The 24,420-nt window shown below is 40.2% G+C and overlaps 1 protein-coding gene across 1 annotated transcript in view; it reads left to right on the top strand.

Annotated features, from left to right (window-relative positions):
* GYPC (glycophorin C (Gerbich blood group)) overlaps positions 1–23,320 on the top strand; it is a 28,877-nt gene extending 5,557 nt beyond the window's left edge. Inside the window, exons 2-3 of the mRNA XM_048308707.1 lie at positions 20,404–20,454; positions 22,670–23,320. Of these exons, the coding sequence (XP_048164664.1) occupies positions 20,404–20,454; positions 22,670–22,866 (248 nt within the window). The 3' untranslated portion in view covers positions 22,867–23,320. The remainder of the gene's footprint in view (positions 1–20,403; positions 20,455–22,669) is intronic.
* Positions 23,321–24,420: the final 1,100 nt, after the last annotated feature.

The raw sequence follows: 24,420 nt of genomic DNA, 5'->3' as shown, positions 1-24,420 counted from the left end.
TGCTGCATTGGAGTTTTAAAGTGGCTTTTTTTCCTTTCCTCTGCCTCCCTTTTTCATCTTAAGAGGGGAAAAAAAGTCGGTTACTTCATGAGGGTCTCTACCTCTTTCTTCTTCAGATAAGCCCTGAAACAGAGTTAAGCTTTTTATCAGTAAGTTGCAGGGGGGTTTTTGAACACACTCTGAGACAGTTCTTTGTTATTGTGAGTGATAAATGCCTATTTTACTGGGGACTGCATGTTTAAAGTATCAAGTTTTATGAGGCAGTCCACACCATAAAGAACATATGTGACAAGGTCACAGCCATGCAGAATCAGACATCAAATCCTTACATATGTGTAGGTGTTTAGAGTTGCAAGCAGAGACTCTTTCAGTAATACCAAACCTAGAAAACAAGTTTGAATTCTGTCTGTACACACACATATGCACACCCAAAGTGTATGTGTATACAATATACCAGATATCTGTATGCATACATATACAAAGACACACATATTTATACACACCACCCTTTCCACTACTTTTATGTCTTTATTTGTTCAGATTTATATCCCTCTTCTAGCTCATCTGTGCTGGGAGAATTTGGTAGCTGCATCTTTAGGACAGTTTTCTAGAAACACTGATGACATTAGTATATTCATACTGAAATTATTCTTTAAAAAAAACTAAACCCCTTTGGAAACACTCATATTATGTAATTCTGTGTCCCACTCAAACAGTTGAGAAGATTCATTTATACTGGAATGGATTTTACAGAATTGTTATTCCAGTTTAACTTTTTTTTGGTAGGCAAACTTCTTCTCTGCTCTTCATCTCATTTCCTTTGAAAAGTGTTCTCACTAACACAAAAGCAAGATGCTTCTTGTCTACTAATTGGATGTTTCAAAAATTTCAGTCACTTAAGAAGGAATGAAAAAGTGGGTCTTGATGGCTGACTTTAGATAAACCAAATAATCCTTAAGTAAAACAAATAGCCCACAAATCACTTAACACAAAGTGTTAAATCACAAAACACAAGTGATTGAAGAGTTACATGTATGAATTAATAGAGGGAAAAAATATTCCTAGTGGATTGTGAAGAGTTACCATAAAAATGTAGTAATCCAAGAGTTCAGGAAACTTGTGTACATATTCAAAAATCCTGATGTTTAAAATGACATGCTGGATTTTTATATTTTATTTCTGTCTTCTAGGATATATTGTTGAATTCTGCTTTTAAGATTTTCATAGCATATATTAGGGCTAGAAATTTACCAGTTTATTATGAAACAGTCCAGTCTTTTATTTCCTGAAACTTCTATAACCAGCACTCATGAGCTAGCTGAGATTGTTCTTCTAACTATCAATGGTTCATTCAAGTGTAATGAGCACAGTTCCAGTCCCATCCAACAAAGCAAGCAGGAAATTAAATCCTTGATGTATCTGTGGCCTCTCTCACACCTGCTCTCTCATGTTGTCTAGTTGAGATATCCTCTGCACCTCCTAATCCCACCTGTCTGTCCCGTTCTCAGCCCACAAGTAAATGGTCGTATCTGAACATACAAAAGACACAGGTCCCAGCTGATAAATGCCATTTCCCCACTTCTTTCAAGGACCTTCCACAGTTCTGCCAGTGGGAAGGAAGAAAAGAACAGGACAGGAAGACATAGATCTTTCCCTGTCACCATCTGGGCTGAGGCTTTGTTTCCTCTGGGACTTGCCCCCTCTTCCACTCTCTCCCCCTCTTCTCCATTGATTTCTCTTTGCTCTCTCATCTTCACAGCTTGCTATGAAACAACACCTCCCCTCTCCAGATCTTTCCTCTCATCACATAGCAATTTTTATTTACAACTGGGACATGCTTTTTACATTCTGGATCACACGACTGGGAGAGATGATTATTGTCTGTCTCTTTTGAATTTCCATAATTACGTCAATGGCCTTTGAGTTTTGGACTCTGTTGCATAAAAATCCAGTTTTGCCTTAATGAAGTCATAGAGAAATTTTTTTTTTTTTAGTTTAGAGAAGCCTATGCTACCAGTTACTAAGGGCAGTTAAGCCCTTGGTGCAAATAGGGGCTATACACAGGATGAGGCTGTATCTCGCTCTACAGAAAACCCTGAATAAAGTGCTGAGTACACGAGGAACCAAATCTCCAGTTGGGAACCCCTTTTCAGCTTCCCTTTTGCTTTGGGGAAAAAACCCTTTGCTTTGGGGTTTTTTTTTTTTTTTTCACTCTTCTACAAAACCACTCAGTGTGCTCTGAACACTCTGTCACTTTTCCTGTCACTCATCCTATCCCTGCTCCAGTCATGAAGAAGAGTGAACAGCTTCTGCTAACATCACCAAGGCCACGAAGAACACCATCAGGTCAGGGAGAAGAAGGCCAGGTTGGCTGGGGCTTTGAGCAACATGGTCTAGTGGAAGATGCCACTAACCATGGGAGTGTGGTTTGAAACAGATGATCTTTAAGGTCCCTTCCAACCCAACCCATTCTATGATTATATGATTCAAAGGGTGCTTGGTAGGTCCTTCTCGTGAAGGCTGTGTACCCCTAATGTGAAGAAACAAATTCTTTTGAAACCTTGCTGTGCCTTTGGCACGTTACCATCTCCCACTTAGAGCTGTCTACTCCTCATACCTAGAGCTCAAGCAATGGTTAGTGTGACTGGGCCCATGAACATCCTCAAAAAATGAAAAATACCCTTCTATCTCACCTTTTTTATAACTGAATGGATCTGGTTCCTCGAAACACCTTTCCTCAAGTTAACCATCCCACATCCTGACCCAAGAACCCAGATCTGATTTCTACTTGCTGTACAGGGGACAATTTGAACTTACTTCAAATCCAAGCCATTACCACAAGGGTAGTGATGCATGCTAACTTGGCATGGCGAGAGATGGAAAAGATGGTGTTGTTCAGCCCTCAAAAGAAGCTGGTTTTTTTTCAAAGCCTTGGTTATCTAAGTCTTTCCTCTGTTTCCAGGTCTCCAATTAATGTCTCCTTCCTACTTATGGTTAATAGCAAGCTTTCCTTTCACATCCTTTCCATTTCCTCTTGACAAAATACAGTCTTCATTGCAAAAGTGTATCCTTTTTATTTTGTTTAGTCTGTAAATTTATCAGGACAGAATGATCTCTCCTTCTATCTCCTTTCTAAACAAAAATCACCAAATAATTATTTGACACTTTGGTGCTCATGTGGCACTTACCACATCTGTCTTCTCAAGCTACCTCACCAAGTTGCTGATTCTGGACAGAGATTTCAGCCTCCTGAAGTATGAAGATATAATTCAAAAAACAACCTTCAGTATGACATCAACTGGTAATGCATATCAAGCTGAAAGGATTTAGGGGTTTCTCCTTGAAAATATTTTTCCCCTAAACACATTTTTTTGTATTCTCTGAGATAGTCTCTGGACTGTGGAGATCAAAGCAAGCTGGAAATCCAGCAGAGTTTTTAAGTGCATTAAAGGTACAGTGTTTCAAAGCCACATGCCTGAACATTTAAGCACCATGGAAGAAATGGAGTAGCAGGTGGTAATACATGTAAACATGATTGTTATAATCTTAATACTTTACAATTTGTCAAAGCCTAACTGTGTGACAAAAAGCCAAAATAAAGGATGCTGTGTGCACATGCAGACACACAGGAGAGCATAAAACCCAAGGACACCAGCCAGCTTTGGGTTTTCCCTTTCAGCCACATTTTTGATCTTGTAAGTCATTTACAGTAATAAGGATGTGGATTTACCAGACTTATGTGGAACCTGGCAAATCTGAGCGTGGAGTGAGTGCTTCTTGGGAGATTTGAATACAGAAACATAATTCTCTGCTGCACTTCTTTTTTGCAGAGGTAAAGAGTATAAAATGCCATCCACCATAGAGCAGTGGCATATTGTGAATGTCTGTGTATTGTGAATATATAGAGAGAGACACAGTCTATAATGTTCCTCACTTAGCAACTGAGACATTATAGAAATATTTTCAGATGCTTTCACAGAGCCAAAGTGAGACAAAATGAGACTACTTTTCTTTTTATTACTCCTAAAGAAATGAGAAAATATCAAAAAAGGGTGCCTGCCAGATCCAACCCCTTTCCTACCATAAGTTTTGGTACATGTTTTCTGTACAGCTGTAGCTGTAAACAGAAGGCTTCATCACCTGAGATCACCTGAGGTCCTGGCCTGTAAACAAACAGTCAACCATTTCTGTGTCCTTCCCGTTTCTGCATTTTCTTGGGAAATGCCTTCCTTACTGCAAGCTGCCATTACAGTGCTGAAATCAGTGTTGTTGAGGTCCTTGTACCCTGGAACTTGAGATTGCTCATATTGATTTTATTGGACTTTGTATCAGAATTTGCTGATTTCAGACCATAAGTTTTTAATACTGCTCTGCTTCAAATGCCTTGGTTTAGTTCACAGCAGCCTCATCTACTATCAGCACAGATTTTAATGAAGGCAAAGTGATTTATCAATGGTAACTAGAACTCTTGTAGGAAACACTATTGAAGACAGGGGGTAGTGGGAAGCAAATAAAGATAAACTGATCCTGTATGCTCCTAAAGAAAACTTCCTGCTGATTCAAGGTTCTTGCACATTAAGAAAAGATGTGGCTCCTGAGCTCATTCTCCCTGTGGATTAATGATCCATAAGGGACTCTTTGTACCAAGGAGGAGTAAATCACCCCTCCTGCTTTTGGCAGGCAGGAACGTAACTGGGGAGATAAATGCTTTTACATTTCTCTGAACTTTGCTTTTGCTCCTGGGGTAAAAGATTTCCCCTTCTGGAATCCATTAAAATCTGTGAATCTCAGACAAAGACTCTTCTTCCTCCTCCCATGGTCTGTGTGATATGCTTAATCTCTACATCCTGGGGACATAACCATTTGTGAGCTCGAAACAGAGCATAAGCTGAGCCCTTCTTCTCTTGAGGTACCTCCTCTGGCTTCCTTTGCTTGCAATGAATGAAACCTTTCATTTCAGCGCCTCTGATTTGTGTCAGAAGATTTGTGACTGACTGGAGCAACAATGGGGTGGCAGAGAGGGATGAAACTCTTTAAAATGTGACTTTGCTAAATAAGTAAAGATCAGCTTTAAACACAGGGGAGAAAGCAAGACGAGGTACAGCTGAATGACACTGTTTTAAAGAAAAAAATGCAGCCTGGACTTTTCGTCCCTATTCCTCTCCACGACATGCATTTCCTTTAAGGAAAAGGTCATGCCTTCTTTCCCAGGCTGCTACAAGCCTTCCCCAGACAGGAAGCATATCCTGTGTCCTGTTTTCTCCAGAGTCCAGTAGCAGAGCAGATGGGACCGTAACTTCCACGTTGCTGCTGCCACTCTGCTGTTTTTAAGTGATCTGAGTACCAAATCTCTGGGTGAATCTTCCCCCCTCTCAATTGTGGTGCAGCCCCAGGGCCTTGCAGAGCTGGCAGCTGCTGGAGATGGCCAGAGGGAGAAATACAAGCTCCTCCCTTTGGAGGTCTGGATGGCTATTTTTGTCAGATATGAAACTGCAGCAGTCATTGGGGGGAGATGTGGGAGGGGGAAAAGCACATGTTCTGTATTTAAAGTTTGTATCTGTGATTTATTCCGGAAGAGAGGGGCATATTTTCCTCATTGAATGAGAAAAAGAGATTTGGAAACTGCAACATACAGCAAATGCCATTTTCCACCCAAGCAATTTCCTTCACAGCTCACACCTAAGAAGTTGTCAAACCCTAGGGGATCAACCCTCCCGAGTCACGCCCTGCTGCCTGCAGCACACAGCAATGTCCAGTACTTTTGGGTGGCTGAGGGAAGTCTGCAAGGGAAATACTGATAAATGTGGGTGTTCAGCTTTGCAATTGATTTTGTTTTCCACTATTTGGCACTTTAAGGCACCAGCTTGCTGTCTGTGGACATGAGCATCCATATTCCTAAGAGGATCACTTCCTCCCACTCACCGCTCCACTGAAAATATCCTGGGTGAGAGGAGATGTAGCAAGAAATGCAAATTATGTCCATTAACAGAAGCAAAGCCATGGCACGCCAGCTGTGGCCAAGGGTCATATGTCTCTCCAGACTCCCACGGCCACACACATCTGTCTTTTCCATTCCCCAGCCTTGCTGGGATATTTCCAATCCATCTTCTAGATAATGGGATTTGGTACCGATTTTCCCCATCCTTTGTTTCACTGCCATTGCACAATGAAGTGATGCTGTGGCATGACCAGAGCTGCCTGTGTGTCTCCCTTGGCCCTCACCAGCTGTTAGGTTACACAAGTATTAAGGCAAAGAGACTTTCTTTCCAGGGGACATTGCCACTTCTACCCACCTGCTACAGAATCCATGACAAATGATGGCCAGTGCAGGTTTGATCCTGATGGTGCTGGGTATTCTTGACTAACCAGGACTTAAAAGCTTTTTCATCTCTGCCCATGAAAGTGCTGCACTGAGCATGGAGCTGATGGTCTGTCTAACCCACTAGAGCCAGTAGCAGATGCTTAATGGAGAGTTAAAGCACAGGGCAACAATCAAGGGATCTGAGGAATGGGAAAGTTTTGAGCCAGAATTAGTAATTCAGTGTTTAAATGGTTGCCTTGGGGTATAAAAGCTTTTGCATTTACCAGAGTTTCTCATACGAAATACTTTAACCTCCTGCTCACATCGACTCAGCGCTTGGCAGGACTGAGCCTTGGCTGCCTCTCTTCTTGAGCGAGCTCTTTTAACTTCTAGCTGAAAGAATTCAACCTTTGAAGCTCAGCATTACTGAATGCACAGCTGGTGGCAGAGAGCAGGGAACTCCTCTGTCCAGTTCTCCCAGGTAACCCCAGTGCCTCCAGGGGCGTGTGACCATGACTTTATCATTTTGTCCCCTCCATCAGCCAGCTGTGCAGCAGCTGTCCACCCCAGCAACAATAAAGACTTTTGTCCGAAGCCAGCTGTGCAACGCAGCACAGTACAAAGGTGCTGGTAAGCCTAGCCCCTGTCTTGCAATGAAGCCAGGACAGGGAATATCTCTGCCACCCCTTCTTCCCTCCCCATTAAGTAGAGCTCCTACTTGTCAGGCAAAAATATACAGGGTAAGGTTTTAAAGAGTTAAAGCCAGATTGCTGTGTATGACCCTTCTTTATAGGGCATGTGCATCTCCTAGGGAGTGCTTCTTGCTGACTGTCTCCTAAAGGGACTCTCAAGAGCAGACAAGCTAGAAAGACAAGCTTTAAAGCTCCTGCCTGTGTGTTTAACACTCGTGGGTGTAGCAGGGCCACAGGGAAAGAAAACCATGTCTCACGAAAGTAGCCTACTGGGTTTGGAAAGGCAGACATTCAGGTCTTGTGGAAGAAGGAATTAAATTGACAGAGAAGCCCTGTAAAGCTCGGGTCCTGTGGCCTGTTTTATCCAGTTAAGTTTTCTCTTTCACCTATATGGACAGAACCAAAAAAATGCAAAAAGGAAGTGGGCTTTACTCCTCTCTGTCTTGTAACAGACACATATTTGTGTCCAAGCCTTGCCATGGCATGAAGTACAGCACAGCTCTCCCTGAAATAAACTGCAGCTCACATATATCTCAGGGTGGAACTTGGCTCTTAAACAAAATTTAATGGGAGTCTGCTCTGGCTGAACTCTACTTATGACTTCATATTTTCCAGGGCTGTGCTACTGCTGTTGGCTTGTTCATTTTTCTTTCTTTCTTTTTTTTTCATTCTCTTTATACTAATAGGTGTTTCAGTGGGATAACTTGACCTTATGAGACTGTTCCAAAGCATACTTCTCTGGAGGCAGTGGTAAACGGTTTTGGTACATTATGAAAATTCTTTTGAGAAGTTTGCAGGCTCTCTCATGACTGCTTGAGAAGGCAGACTTTTGCAACCTGTTAGGGAGCATCAACTGGTGAATTAAACTGGGAAGTTAGAAAGCAGAGAAGGTGGGCAGAGGCTATATATTATGTTCCTGGCTTGATTCTATCATATTTCTCATACTCATAAAATGGAGTTTTCAAAACTTTCACCATTGGCCCGACTGAGCAGGCGGAATGTGTGAGAGAACCAATTTCAAAGGAAGCAGAAGCAGTTTCGCAGTGAGAGCCTTTGCAAATTCCACTTGTCTGTGAACCACTTGGTGTTCCACTCTGTGTGTTGGGACAGTGCCCTGCTTTGAGCCAGCAGGGCCAGCAGTGACTGCTGCTGCTTGGCCTCAGAGTCCTGTCACTGCTGATGCAGCTGTGGAAGAGCAGCACCCCTGAAGGAAGGATGGCACAGCTCTGCCCTAGGGTCCTGATTTTGACAGCTGAGAGAGGCACCTGACTTCTTAGTGCATTCCAATATAACCTCACACAGGGAATACTAAGCCCAACTTTTTCCATGGCCTTCTAGAGCTACTGTAGTTCAAAGGAGTCACTAGACTGTGAATGTCTGGAGTTCTCTGCTCTGCTCAGAGCAGTCCAGAAAGGAAGTCTCCAGCTTTAACCAGCTGCTTTTCTCTTAATGCTTTTCTTCTGGGGAACTTGTTTTTCCTGCATGTAGGTTTATGATGTATTTCAGCCACCCAAAAGAGCATTCCTGCTTTTTGCCCTCTCTGTCTGCACCTAGCAAACCTCTCCCTGTTAATGGATCAACTGACAGTCTGACTACAGGCTGACTTGGATCAATTTGCCAATAAGTAAATAGCCCTCTAAAGCAAACAGTAAATATGAGTAAATAAGTAAATATTAAATGGGGGAAGGGGCTTTCCTTTTGGTGAGCTGGTTTTCTGCTGGATCAGCTTGGAAGGAAAATGTTTAGGAACAAGAATGCCCTTTGCTGCAGGAATGTAGCAGCCAACTCAAATCACAACAATTCACTGTCAACTTTCCTGCATGGATATTTCATACACTTAAGAGCAGCCCAAAGACTTTACAGTAAGTGAAAAATATGTTGGTCAGAGAAGTACCATAGCAAGCATTTGTTGCTATTGAAAACTACTAGACCATATTTCTTTGCTTAATGACACACATTAATCCTCCACTGAAATTTCCAGGGCTGTCCAAGCTGAATCTGGCTTTAAAGGTATAAAATACAGTCCAAACTATAACAATGTAGCATTCTGAACAAAAAAAGGAGCTGGAAAAAAGTACCAGCAATGTTCCTTTGTTTTTTTCTTTTGCTGTTTAAACCGCTAAGGATGTCATCTACAAGCTTTGAAATGGTTTCCAAAATATGGCATTTTTTAAATTGGTGACCAAAATATAAATATTATCCAAGTACCCACTGCTACTTCTGTTTTCAGTCCAGTTTCCTAATGAAATGAGTCTTATGTGTTCCTGCTGTCTATCTGTCTGCTTAATCATCTGTTCATCCATCTGCCACTTTTCATCAAGAACTTTTGGATCCACTGACCAGTTTCAACCAGATTTGAAAGAGAAACAAAAGCCTTGGAAATTATTATAATTTTCTAGGTTGCATGAAAGTCAACACTGTCTACAGAGAGCCATTCTAGTGAACAGTAACACAAAAAAGACTCCTTATTAGAAGATTAAACTAAGTTCTTTGCTACTTAGGAATGTAGTAGCATCAAGTTTTGGCAGTATAAATTTCCTTCCATAGACGTGACTCCAGCTTAACAGGCAAAACACAGAGAGCAAGACACCATCTAAACACCTACAGGAGACATCAAGCCCCTCTGACCAGGGCATGTTCAAAGCTCTTCAAAAAAAAAAAAGGTCTCACTACCTCATAGCAAGGTTAAGCCCTCAGAACAAGCTTTGGAAAGGGATGGTTAAGCAGTGCTAACAATAAGGTTTGGGATTTATTCTCCCTAATTATAGACTCTAGAAATCTAGGCTTCTTTAAGCTATTGTAAGTTTGCTTATTAGTTTATGGGAAGAAAATTCCCACACCAGACCAGGATTCACCACACTGTGTGGAGGCTGAATAGATCTTCTTGCAAGAGGGCATGTCAGAATAGAACAGAACAGAATAGCTCCAGTTGGAAGAGACACACAGCTATCATCTCGGCCAGCTGCCTATTAGTATCCTCCTGCAGCACCTGTGGAGACAGCTGAGATCATACAGACTCCTTCCCAGCAGTCAAACATCTCGTCAGGCTGGTTATTAGCCTCCCACCTACATGGTACTTGACATTCGTGTTGCATTAGGAGAGAGGAACATTAGCAATAAACTGTTAATGAATCTCACAACAATATAAGTCTGCACTGAAAAACATTCAGTATATGGCTTCATTGCAGGTCTTCTCATGCTTAGCTCTGTTAATGTGTTCAATATGCTATTTTTCAAATAATGCCAGACAATCGTCCAAAAATAATACACAAATGATCCTTTTTTCCTTTTTCCCCCAACAATTATTGCACGATCTGTCTGGAATTGCTCAGATGAATGATAGATGGTAAAGAAGTTTTGCTAAAATTCCTCAACTCTGTTCAGACAGCTTGGACTGATACGTAAGTGCTTTTCAGATAATAAAGTAGCCTTTGTCTTTAGAGCAAATATGCAAAAGAAATCTGCATATTCATTAAAGAAACCTTGGGAAATAAGAAATGTTGTTGCCCTGAGCTACTATTTGCCTTGCAAGTTTCTAAGGTGTTCCAATATGTTTTATTTTCTTTGTTTAATATGCTCAATATTCAAAGCATTTGGAAGATTGTTTCCACTACCGATATCTCCATTAATAATATTAATCTCATCTGTGCTCCAGGAAAGATCTCTGTGTCCCTGAAGAGCATATGCTAAACATCCTGACATTTCCACTTGCAACGCACAGTAGACAGTGCCTTAGGCAAGCACTGGTGTATGAGCTGGATGGAGCTGAATACAATTCATATCAAATAAGCCAGGAGACAGAGCACAGAGGACTACCATGTCCAAGAATTATCACCTGTTGGACTGCTTTGCAACAAAATATTGACAGTGGGAATGAACATAAAGGAAGAACCCTGCCCATGTTGGGAAAATTATTACACTTTTTTAAGGACAGGAGCATGTTGCTACATTCTTTGAACTCTTACAATAATATCAGGCTTTCACCAGTTTCCAGGTGATTTCTAGGTGACATCACTTGTACTTTGATCATATCATCTCTAGTTTAAGCACAAGGTCAAGCTTTTTCATCTCAATGAGAAATAGGCATTTGTCAGCCTCAATAGAATAATGGCCGTGTTTCTATCTCAGCATGTCGGTGTTCATTAAAATGAGTTTTCTGCCAGCAACAGAGCCAGTGAAACACTCTTGCTTTTGGATCTGTGTCTCTGGCCCCTAAATCCCACCCCCAGCATACGGAGGCTCCCTCCCTCAGCGGCTCCCCATGGGGAGGGGGAGCTGCAGGTCCTCTGGATCTCTGTGCCTGATGACTGGAAAGCTTGTGGTTACCAGAGAACTGACTCTAAACAGAGCCTAAAAATGCTGAGTCCTCACTGCCTTTCCTTCAGTGCTCCGCTACTCTGGTCTCCTTTTCCTCTCCAGTCTGCAGTTTTCGTGAAAATTGAAGCAGTCCTTATCTTTGCCTGCTTTTCCTTTAAAAACAGTTGGAGCTGAATAATGGAGTCGAAACTTGTGAAGGATAAAAGGACAGTCAGGCAGACAGCAGGAACAGAGAAAATCAGTGCAAAAATGCTGTTGAATGTATTTGATTAAAGTGTTTCAAATTCTAATAGTTCTGACTGTCTTAGTTAAGAGGACTAATTTTAACTAATGTTTGTCTTAGTGCCAAATCCATAAATGCTTAGTGCCATGTCCATAAAAGAGGGTATCTTTCAAATGTAAACCAAAAACTAATCTTTAGGGGTTATTAAGGTCATAAAATCAAGCACAACAACATTAAGAAACAGAGATCACCTTATCCTCTTATGACACGGTCAAAAGGCTTGAGAGGCAGGTCTGAGGGTGGTAGACCTGTTAGGTACAAATTAAAAGCTTGTCTTGGTAAATAATTACAAGCAGTTTAGCAGTTAAGTTGTCTTACTGCTTCATATAACCACTTACACAAGGGATTGGGAAGGAATAATCACATACTCCAAGATCTCTTGGCCTCTGACTTTTCACTAAAAGGTTCTGACTCAAATTTTTATGGTTATGTTTTTAACATAAAAGGTTTAGATCAGTGGGGTATGCTGCTTTCATTAACTGTTTCTAAGATTATAAGAGAAATATCGGTTACAGGTTGTCAGATGGGCTTTCACTGTGTCCATAGTCAGCGGCTTTGACTACCTGTGGTCATCTGCAACACTTGCAATGATTAATCAATTAAGCCAGCAACTAGTGTCTGTTCAGCTTTAACCTCAGTAAAGGAGCAAATGGCTGTTTGTTCCCATCTTCACTCAATAAAAATGAGTAGAACTTAAAAACTGTTGACTTTGGAGGAAAGTCAGTTAGAAATTAGCAAGAATCGTCAGATTCACTGGATATTTAGTGTTTCTTTCAAAACCTTCCCAATTATAAAGCCCTTAAAAGGAGTCCTCTGTTCTGATGAAGAGGGAAGAGGTGGGAGGAGGAGAAGACAAAGGCAGGAAAATGTCCTGATTGTGGACTGTATGCTCAAGATTGATTCATACTCCATTTGTCACTCCTTCCTTAATGAAACAATTCCAGGTCAATTTATCTTCCCCAGGAAGATGTTGTACATGGGCTGGCTCCGAGGAAAAATGTAAATGATGGCCTGGTTACATTAACCTATTTCCATGGGAAAGTAAGGAAATTTTGCAGTGATATAACTATATACCTGAAGCAGAAAAAACAGGACACAAATTCCAAATTGCCAAATGAAGCATTTTTTTAATAGATTAGACCTTCTTCCAGGTCTTCACACTTCATGCACCTTTGTGTGATAAGGAGGCGACATTTGCTCTTCAGACATTGAGCATCTTTCCCATAGGAGCATGGCAAAAAACCAGTCACCATGCGCAAGCAGCAGAGTGCTTCACAGGGTGGTCCTTGGTAGCTCCCACATCCCATCTCTAAAGACGATTTCTACAGCATCCTCTTGTGAGCTTCACTGCCTGCTTGCCAAGGGGCTCCTGTACCAGGGAGGCAGCTCCTCTGCCAGGGGGGCAGCTCCTTTGTCTTCTGCTCTCTGCTCTGAGCTTCTTCTGCCAGCCCTGGAACATTCTCACCCTTCCTGCTGCAATAAGCAGAGACAGAACTGTCTAAATTTCTTTTCCAATTTTCTACTGTATGTATACATCCTTGTGAGTACACGGGACACATTAAAGTCTGTTACCAGAGGGCACATGGGCTGACAAAAAGCTGTCTCTCAAGTACTGTGCTGAATGGGAGCTTTAAGGTTGTAACATTTATAGTACACCTAAGGGGGAATTGCCATTGTAATGCTCTTACAGGATGCCCTTAATTGCCATCAGAATTGGTGGTAGGTATTCAGAAACCCTGAGGAAAGGAGCTAAAGTCTCCAGTAACTTCAAACCAAAAAAAAAAAAAAAAAAAAAAAAAAAAAAAAAAAAAAAAAAAAGTATGTGGTTCAAACTGTTCAAACTGAAAGGGGAATTTGAGGAAGCTGTCAGTTCTTTCAGGGGATAAACGGAAAAGTTAGTTTAAAAAGAAAAATGTGGGGGTTTTTAGTTTATATAACTTTGTAAAACAAAACTTGCTTCTGTTTTTAAATTCGATATGTGGCTTTTATTTCAAAATATAGAATATCTGTTCACTTTTAAAAAATCTTTACTTTTTTAACCTAAAATAGTTTCCCAAATTTCATTAACATTTTCTTCTTTCCCCTCTTATCATTAAGGGATATAATATGATTACTTTTTGACAAAATGACTTTTAGTGTATCTCTCCATCTCTGATTTTCCCCAAGACTCAGGGCAATTCAGCTTCGCAAAAGAAAGAAACACTGTGCAAGTGAAGCCATTGCTTCCACAAACATTATAAAACATATTTTCTCTTATTTACTTCATCACATTCTAGAATGGTGAAAAAATATTTTGCTAACACTGTGTACCAGAATCAAATGAGAACTTCTAAAATTATGTGACAATCCTAACCTAATTAAACTAATTTGATAATTGCTTTTTGTCCATACTATATTACAAAGTGTCAAAAATCTTAAACAGACCTTTATTTGAATTAAACTGTATACTTTGTCTGCTTAGAATTAATGACGAAGTTGTTAGCTGGGATAGCAAGAGAATTGGGCCCAGAGCATTTTATTTTGTAGATAGTTTTAATCTGCATGATGTAACTTACATTTGGAACACAGCTTACTTACTTGCTCAAAAGATCATGTGATTGTTGTTGTTATATGACACCATTACTGTCCTTATAATAATTTAGTATACAAGTGGCAGCCAAATTATTCTGTCTCTTTTCCAGATTGACAGATGAGAAACTGTTCCTTAATTTTAAAAGAACAGCCTTGATGTGTTTCATAGTCTAATGGGAGATGGCGATGACTTTTTCAGCCAAATATGTCAAATTGATGGGTTCAGGCTGATGACCCTTCGGGATAAAAGATGCCAGCTCTAGCAGGGCACTGCACACTTACTAGCAAATATTAAAATAGGTAATGACTTTTTTTTAATTCAGAAAGGCCTCACTGTGATGCATCTGATATTGTAACGGGCCAGAGAGCAGCTTGAGCAATTAGCATATTTCTAACATGAAGTTTTCAGAAGTTGGTTCAGCTCATTTTTACAGATGCAGCTGCAGTGAACCAGTTCTAACTATAGCTTGTAAATTAAATCAGTGTGCTAAGGTTAATAGATTAATGATTTTCTCATGAATGCAGTGTGTTGGCAAGGCACAAATATAAACCAAAGGGCAAGGAGGACATACCACTGTTGCATAAACAATGGCGGTGTTAAGATTTCATTAGTTCTTCTATACTAAATGCGTGGTAAGAAAAGTCTTGCTTCAGTAAAGACAACACAGACACATTAGGACCTGCTTTTCCAGTCAAGAGGAACAATGACTGCAGAAGAGCATAAAAAGAACAAAAAGAGCCCCTGGGAAAGGAACAGTTATAATAAATACATTTTTATATACAGAATATTAAAAAAAAATTAAAATTGCAGTAATTATAGTAAAGGTTTTTAACAACTGCAAAAGCTTCCTGGTAGACTCCATATACTCCTCAGTGCTTTCAGAAGTTTATAACGTTTTACGGAACCCAATCCAATACCTTAGTATTATCTTGAGTGGAGGCAGTTAGAACCTCACCTAAGGTCTTTACATAAAAAGGCAGTCATCTTTTTAAATTACAGCTCTTTAAAAGTAAGGAAAGATTAGTATGGTATGTTGTGCTAGGCCAATTGATACAAGCCAAATAAAATGAAAGAACAATCAACACTGAGGCAAAACCTTCCTCTGAATTCCCTCTCTATCTGGCCTGAGTCATGAACTGGACATCATTCAGTTTGAACATCTCCCTTGTTTGATTCACTCCCTTGGGTGATTCTGCAAAGCACATCCGTGGATACACTGAGATAAGTTTGGGCTGTTCCTCATCTGGAAAGTCCCATTAGCAGCAGCTTTTCATGAAGCGATTAGGTGAGCCGATTAAAGATGAAATCTTCCTGTGTGTTTCCTAGTCTGCTTGCCTAGGAAAGCCCTGAGAAGGAAATCACTGCCTTGAGGTGTTCAACCCACCATTCACATGGATCGAACGAATTTCAAGCACTTCTTATGCAATGAACGGTACATCAAGAGAGAAAATGGGTTGCCCAAAAAAGCACTTAAAGACCTACTTGAGTGTAATTTAGCAGCCAAGGCTTTGTCTGAGAGTGTAACCTTGCAGTCAGCAACGGACCATTGTGTAAGAGGTGGCTGGGGTTGCTAAGAATCAAAAGCACAAGCTTGTGGGTAGGAAAATCCTGAAAGACACAAGCAGGAGCAGTGCTGCCTAACTGCTGTCGAGTGGCTTTGAAACCTGTGCTGTCAGAGCTGCTTACCACACACAGATATCTGTATACTCACCCAGTCTGACAAACTCCAAAATGCAGGATCACCCACAGCTCCGTGGGAATCATGGCAATGTGAGTTGCAATCTCAGGCTTTTCCTTCTCTGCTCAACACTACCAGCTTTAGTCTGGAACTTTATCTTAGGAAATTGGAGAGGCCTTGAGAAGTTTGGGGTAAGGTCTATGTTAAAGCATCAAATTGCCCTTGTGGAGTGAGCAGTAGGGATTTGGCAGTTCACAACCGTAGATTAGATCTATCCTGTAGGTGTGATTCCCATGCACTCCTGTCAAATGTGCCCAATGGGGATCCTTTTGCAGGTACAGTTTTCCTTTCATGCCTTTTCCGTGTGTAAATCCATAGCAATCAAACATGTAGGTGCTTAAATTGTCAACTAAGAGTGCTGACTGCAGAACCACCAAGAGTAAAAATACTGGACTTGTCTTCTGGAAACTAATTTAGCAGACAAAAATGATGCCTGAAAATTAGAAAGTTTGATGCTTTCTACAAGTTTCTCCCATCTGCCTCTGATAGTAACCACAGAATCACTTAAAGGTATTGTTTTCTGCAAGTAGCAAGATCTAAACTCTGAGCCTTCTATGCTGAATGGGAGAAAGTATTTGGGGAATTAATATGCCCCTTCCCACCATCATGTAAGTTGAACAGCTTGTCAGTTGGAATGCCTTAACATGGTTTGGCTTCTAAAGTAACTCACTGATAGGTCTTGCATCTTTATCAGGACTCTCCATAATACTTTGTGTTTTCCTTAAAGACCTGTTTTCTGGTGTCACAAAATCATGCCAAAACAGTTTCCACCTACAAAGCACGTTTAGTCCTTGGTATTGTAAAGGACTGGAAAGAACTACTTGAATGAAGCTCAGATACAAAAGAAAGTGTAAATTTAAAAAAAAATAAATTATTTTAAAGCCAGTGTCAGAATTCTGGGGCAGGAAGTGATTTATGGCTTTTAGTGGTTCAGATTTGCAATTTATAGAAGTAAAGGAACCATTACAGCTGTCAGAGAAATGCACAGTAAAAGTAGGAGAGTGCTGAATCTCAAGCAAAGATTTTCAGTGCTGGACCTGCCTGCTTCAAACAAGTGTTCCTCAGTCAAAATGGAAGAGGATAGGTTAAAACTGGGGAGGAGGGAAGGAACTACTAAAATTCATAAAAATCGAGTTTTAGTGGAAAATAGCACCAGGAGGAGGAAGTTTAACAAATTTACCAACAAACTGAGCAGGAAAAAGTCACCACTGGCCATGTTAACATACAAACCAGTTGTACTGATTTGCCACCTGGGAAGCAAAAAGCCAGAGATCTGCTTGCAGTATTTAAGTCAGGAATATTTCTGAGGCTTTCAGAGGCTGCTGCTTTCTCAGCAGGATGTGACTGATGAGGATGAGACAGGTAGCAATTGTCATTCTATTGCAAAAATCCCTTATCTGTAAGTTTATGAGCAAAATGGGAATTTGATGAATTTCAGGTCACGACACATTTCGCGTCATTCTGGCTTTTAGAAATATACTTTCCAACAACAGACAATTTGATTTGCATGTTCTATTCTTGATTTAGTCAACTCATTCTGATGGCCAGATATTTTATGAAAAACAAGTTTCCCCAAAATCTTTTGATTTCTGCGTGTCATGGTAACCAATGGCAGCATATAACAAGAATGTTTAAACACTTTCAGAACCAGACTGTAGCTGGACAAGGGCAAGTAAAACAGAGAGAGAAAGTTTTGCAAGGACAATTTAGCAACAGATAACACAAAATATGTCCTTGAAACAAAGGGAAACAATCAAAACAGGTGCAACAGCAGCTATTGAAACACAGACCTCTGAGCACTCTGCATGTGAAGAAGAGCAGAATGAAGAAGGTACAAGAAGGTCAAAGCCATTGCTGAGCTAAAAATTCCTTCAGTAAACTGGATGTCTTTTCTGCCTCAGAAAGTGAAGATTCAGTCCTACAGTAATGCACTGTATTTCTCATATAGACTGAGTTTAGAGAGGCCATGCTGATGCTCCTGGCCAAGCATGGATTCCCTTCTGGACAGCAACTGCTGTTTCAGTCCTGCTCAGGGAAGAGGGTCTCATTCCATCACACACGCCTTGCGTGCTCCTCAATATTTCAGGAAGGGTGACACTGTTTGAACCTCAAACAACCCCAACACTTTCGCACCTGCCTAGCACTGCTGTGCTATTGCCATGAATCACATAGCTATTTTTGGACAAAGGGAAATTTCAGAGACAGTGAAACAGGGATTAAGAGTGTCTCTGTGCTCTCCATCAACATTGCCTCTAAACTGATCTGGGGAGCAGACCTTGGAAATGTCTGGTCATTGGTGGTAGCTGCAATGTTCTGGCACTCTGACCGATGCAGCAAAAGGCTGCCTGGTAGGGCAGCAAGCCTGTTCTGTAGTCAAAAGAGAACACTCAATGGGGTAGTCAGGCCCTGGTGCTCCCAGTGAAATGGGGACTGTGGTGCGGGAAGCCACGTTACGGTGTCAGCTGGTTGCTGAAGGGCACAGCAGTGCCAGCTTAGCAGATCAGTGCCAGCTACACCATAGCTCAAGATGAGTCTGGCATTCTGTAGCAAACTTAGAAAGTACAGCATGGAAATGAAAACTTTTCTGACGATGATACTGTATTCCACTATCAAAAAGCACTGTGATGGCAAGTACTAGAGATAAGGCACCTGCTTGTAATCTGAATCTGAGAGGCACCTGGGAATCCCAGGTAAGAGCAGAGAGTTACTCATAAACGTTTATAATTAAAGGGATAATAATTTAATCTGGAATTAATGCTTGGCAGCAAGCTGTGTGGCTAGGGAAGCACTTTAGAATTCACACCTTCAAGTATTTGATTGCTGTAGAGGAGCCTGCTTTTCTGGCAAGCAGCATGTATTTGGTGTGTAAAGGAATACAGAGCATTTTGACCTTGAGGCAATTAATCTCTTCTGAGCATGTGGGTTTTGAGTGGACGTAGACATAATTAGAGTTTTTAAATTACAGAAGGTGTGCTCAATCTTTCCATCAGTATATAGATGGAAGAAAATGCAGGAAGGATCCCTGGGGGAGAGAAAAGCGCTCCTACTTTCTAGAAAAAGCACCTCCCATGCTTGAGAATAAGTGGATCCTTTGAATCTCAGCTCTCCTCAGTTTGTTGCAAACTGATGTTAGAGACAGAGCAAGGAGAAAACTGGTGGTAGTGTTTTGTCCTTGAATCACATATACAGATATAGCAAAAGGTATCCCATGTATCAACCATAGTACCACTGTTGAGTTTATAGAAGGATTTGGAGTTAGATTTTCACCTTTTCCAGAGAACTTTTCTATCTACTGCACTTACCAAAGGGAAATTTAAAAAAAAAGACCTCACATAAAGCTTTTTGTCTTATTCAAAAACCAGTGTCATTTAGAATTATATAAATAGTACAAAACTAAACAAAGAAAGGAGTGTCCTATCATTATCCTAGCATAGAAAAACTCGAGGAGTTCATCACCCTCTCAGACATCTACATAACGCAGGACTAGGTGAGCTGATACTACTGGCATGGAATAAGGAGCAGAAAACAATTCAGAATTGTATCCTGATCACCTAAGTGGAAGTTGGTGAAGAAATTCTTGTCTGTATGTGTTTACTTATATTTAAGGTCTATCTCAAACAATAAAGAGAGAAATATCCTCACTGGGTTTTGGGATGTTTTTTCATCTCCTCTTTAAAAAGCTTTGCCTATTCATTAGTTGTTTTGGGTATTCTTATTAAGTGCTATAATTAAGATCAAAGTGTAGTTCAAATTCTAGCTGCTCTTTCTTACAACATCTCAGACCAGTTTCTTACCTCACAAATAAACATGGTCAGGTACTTCTCTTTTACAGTTGATTGTAAAGGTTTTTTGGGTTTTTTTATAAATTATAATCTAACAAACAATGTTATTTGATTTATCAACACTGACTCCAGACTTACTCTAAGTGGACACTGTATTTTATGCCACACACGTGAGAGGCTTGCCTTGATTCCAAATGTAAGCTTAAAAGAAAACAAATGCTAAGAAGAAAAACAGGACATTGCATATAAATAAATACTAATTGAAATCAATACATACAGATTAATTTGCATCGAATCAAGATCCAGACCATACTCTGAAGAGCCATAAATGGGAGAATAAATAGACATCAACCTTTTTTTCCCAAAACTACCTCTCTGAGAGTAATCACAGTACCTAAATGCTCTTAATTTAATCATTCACTGGAGGATGTTACAGGTAAGTGCTCATAATAAACAGTAGGTGTTGCCCTGAGGGCCACGATAGTTTGCATAATGTGCTAGCTATTTATTTTCCAGTGTTATGGTGGCAGAAAACTGTTACAGTATGGCTAACTCTAATGTGAAGTTTCATAAATGTCTTTTGCTAACAAGAGATATTGATCAAGGTCTGAGTTTCACAGGTTAAAATAATACAGCACCGCCAGTACAGTCACTGCTGCTCTATATGATCCAATTCCTTTTTTATAATTAACTTTTGTATGTTCTATTCTATTTATAGATGGAGAAGTGGAGAGCCCCACAGCTGGAGCAGATGTGGCTGTTATTGGAGGTGAGTACCAGACCATACTAAGCAGCACAATAAGAATTAAAACAGCAGGTTTGTTGATTTCTTGCATTTTGCAAATCCCCTACTTTGCTGACAAGACAACAGGAGCGGCACAATTAGAGTTAATTAGGCCAGTGGGAAATCTGCTCCCAGAGGGGCTATTGCAAGATAACGAGATGAGATAATGAGCATAAGCCATATACTGAGCAGTAACACCCCCATCCATTCCCCATTTCAGGACAAACAAATACCAAACAGTCCTGATTTCCTTCAGTATTCACTGGGTCAAGCTTCAGTACAGAACTGGTGTAGCACTTTTGATTTGAGCAATGTTAGCTTACACCAGCTGACCCTTTATTGTTACAGAATTCACCACACTGTATTTCCTGGTGCTCCATTAAAGCTCTCTCATGCATTTAGACTAAATACAGTTGTCAGAATAAATGAGCAAAGCTATGTTCACGGAGTGAACCTGTCTTTTTATTTTTATTGTGTTTGTTCATTTCCATGCTAACACACTAATTTCAGTCATTCACAAGGGGCTATACCAATCATTAGTGCAAATTGGTGAGGTTCTGCTATATTTCCCTCAGGTCTCATCTCCTGTAACTTTAATTTCGGCTTTCTATGAACAAGTAGCAGGTAAATTGATTTGTACTTAGTCCCTTAGGCTTATTAATATTGTGCTACATCTAAAGCCTATTAGAGCCTCTTGTGTCAAGGGATAGCAGCGAGGTCCTAAAAATTGATGAAGCCCACACTGTAACCATGATATTATTTTAAATCTAGAGTTCTTTGTATAAGGAATTTCATTTCTGCTAGCAGTAACTTCAGATTCCAGAACCAGACACCATGAAATCTGGGAGATAATGTTAAGGAGTATGTTTTAAGGCAGAGTTATAATCTTTATTTACTCTGCTAATATTCTGTCTATTCCTATGTTTTCACACCAGTAGGGTATCCCCACTCAGTTTACTGATACTGATAAATCTAAAGCTTTGAAGATACTCACTCTCACCGCTTATCTTGACTATAAGATGCAGAAAAGAGATACTCTCTACCTTCCCCTCATTGTCTCTGCAGAGTAGCAGGCATTTCCAGAGAGCAGTTCTGAGAAAATGTAGAGTTCACTTCTGGAAGACAAAAACAGACACACTCTTCACTGACAGCAGAGGAAGCCCTAGGAATGTTCCATTCTAGTTCTTTTTATTGTGTGTTTCTTTAATGTTTGGTTTATTAATAAGAATATAGAATCACCTCAGTATCATGTACTTTTACAGAATCACAGCAAAAGCATTTATAAGCACATCCTGGATCCGTGCAAAAAAACATGTTTAAAAATTACAAAAGTCATGCAACTTGAATAAACTTCAAAACAATTTATTTTCAGGATTTTTAAGTCAAAAATTTGAGCTGGGAGGAAAGGGTTAGAGTTTGTAGGTTTTTTAACAATGGACTTGTCATGGACTTGTCATTCCTTGGACTTGTCAGGACTTGCCTCTTTTATGGACTTCTACCTTTCACAGTAGACAAGGATCTTGAATTTACTTTCTTTCACTAGGAGTGCTTCCATTCACCATTTGGTCCTATGCACACTGGGTTCATCCATAGAAATTTTTGTCCAGTCAACACATAGCTGGAAATTAGCCTTAGTGCAGGAGACAAGAAGGATCTACCCAGAATCCCTTCCTTCTGCCAGGTGTCACTTCCACATTCATTACAATCAGACTTTCTTAATTAGAGCACAGCATGAAATGGCAGCTTGAAAAGACAGAGCAGTTCCAGAGCCACACAGCTCCTGCTATTTGTTTAATGTCTTCTTGGAAATACTCTGCCCTGAACATTTCCTGAAATTGAGAACACTCGAGAAGGCAGGGTTGGGTTGCCTGCAACACCGGGTATATGTTACCAGAAGGAGGAAGGAAACCTATTGGTTTTCCTTTATGTTCTCTTATTTCTCCTCATTTTGCAGTGACCTTTTAGCTCCAATGTGTTCAATCAAACCAAGCCACTGATTTGAAAGAAAGCTAGTGAGAATTTGTCCTGTATTCCTGCAGTATCTATACCCTATCTTGGTTTTCCCAGTGTGTTCTGACTCTGGCCACTGCAACATGCAAACATCTTACAACACATGGGCTTTTCCCCACCAAGCGATTCAAGTCATGATGTCTGGCTGTGAGTTTATTACTGGTGATACATTTAAGTGGTCTCTTTCCAGGTGTGATTGCTGCCGTGGTATTCATCCTCATTTGCCTGCTGGTGGTGATGGTCCGGTACATGTACAGGCACAAGGGCACCTACCACACCAACGAGGCCAAAGGAACTGAGTTTGCCGAAAGCGCAGATGCCGCTTTGAAAAATGACCCCGCTCTCCAGGAAGCAGTGGATGAGAGCAAAAAGGAATATTTCATCTGAGAGGCAAGGATTTCCATGGAGACTTCCCCAAGGGAATCAGTCAGAAATATAACATCAACAGAAGTACTAAGAGGTGGATAATATGAGGATACAGGCGAGCATCCTAATTGAAAAGTATCTCTTTACTTTTTTTTGTCACTGGGTTGTTTCTTTTCCTCTAGCAGTGAAGAACTAAATGCCAGATACTTGCCTGTTGATTTTATTAGCAACACAGCTGGTCACAGTTGAAATCAATATCAGATAAGAAACAAAATCTCAGTATGAGTGATACACCAAAACCAGATAAAGATAGCAAATGTCAAGCCTTGACATTTGGTGAAAATAGCAGATGCCAAATGAAAACATCCTCTTAGAGTTAATGATGCATCCTATTCTGATATGATGAAGAACTACCTGAAATTGAATTTCAAATGGTAACAGAACAAACATTAAACTAGATAAAGCTGATCTAGTTCAAAACAAAAATAAATCTATAATCCAGATACACCCCCATCCCCTTAAATGTGCATTTTTATTGGAACAGGGGAGTTTATTTTGTTTGTTTGGGGATTTACACTGGGATTTTTTTTTTTAATTTTTGAATTTTATATCTATAAAAAAATCAAAGACACTTCAAAGAAATAAAACTCTTGGAAAACATGGAAAAAGTAAGAATGAAGGATTTATTACTGACTTTCTCTGCACGGCAGCTTGAGAACTGCAAAACGCTGGAATTTACAATGTAGTATATAATAGCCAGTGGATGTACAAATATGATTCCAATTAGTCAGCAGGTTCTTGGCACACATGCATAGATAGATATTAAAAGGTAAAGCATCCTGGTTTGAGCAGGCCCCTTGAAACAATGGAGCTCAGCTACATTTTTTCATGCAAGATATTTTTGCCTGAGTATTTATTTATTTATTTTGCATTTGAAAATCCTCTGAGTGCCCACCAGCAGGATTGTGGATTTTTGCAGGGAGAGGAATTCAGTTCTGGTGCAGATACCAATACATTATTCACAAATGCAACCATATGACTGTCACTATAAAGAAGCTTGTTCAGATTAACTGCATCCCTCTGGCTTTGTTTCTCACTCTGTAGGGCTTCTGTATATCCTTTGCAGTGTGCTAGACCAGAGAATTACACTGACCATCAATGCTTTATTACAAATAAATAAATAAATAAATAGACAGATAGATTATTCATGGTGGGCTGCATGAAAAGATCTTATTCCTCACCTAAGAATCAACGGTGATGAGTTTCTTTACCCCAGTAAGTTGGCTTCTTAAATGAAGCCCACAGTTTGCTCCAGAAATAGGATAATTGTTCTCTGCACCTGCTCATCCACAGCTGTCATGGTGCCCTGGACTACTGAAAATAGAGGTGGAGAAATACAAGATAACAAATAAGATACTGATGAGCTCTGCTCAACTTGATGTATTTTTTCCTGTGCTTTGATCTATATATGTGTGTACATATATATAAAGTCATCTACAGCTGCGCTTTGAAGACACTGTTGCTGATCACTTGTGCTCACTTCTTGGCACCAAAGCTCAGAAAGCTCCTGGACTC

Source organism: Corvus hawaiiensis, chromosome 7 (genome assembly GCF_020740725.1).
Source record: "Corvus hawaiiensis isolate bCorHaw1 chromosome 7, bCorHaw1.pri.cur, whole genome shotgun sequence".
Classification (NCBI taxonomy): domain Eukaryota; kingdom Metazoa; phylum Chordata; class Aves; order Passeriformes; family Corvidae; genus Corvus; species Corvus hawaiiensis.
This window is presented reverse-complemented; position numbering and strand designations above follow the sequence as displayed.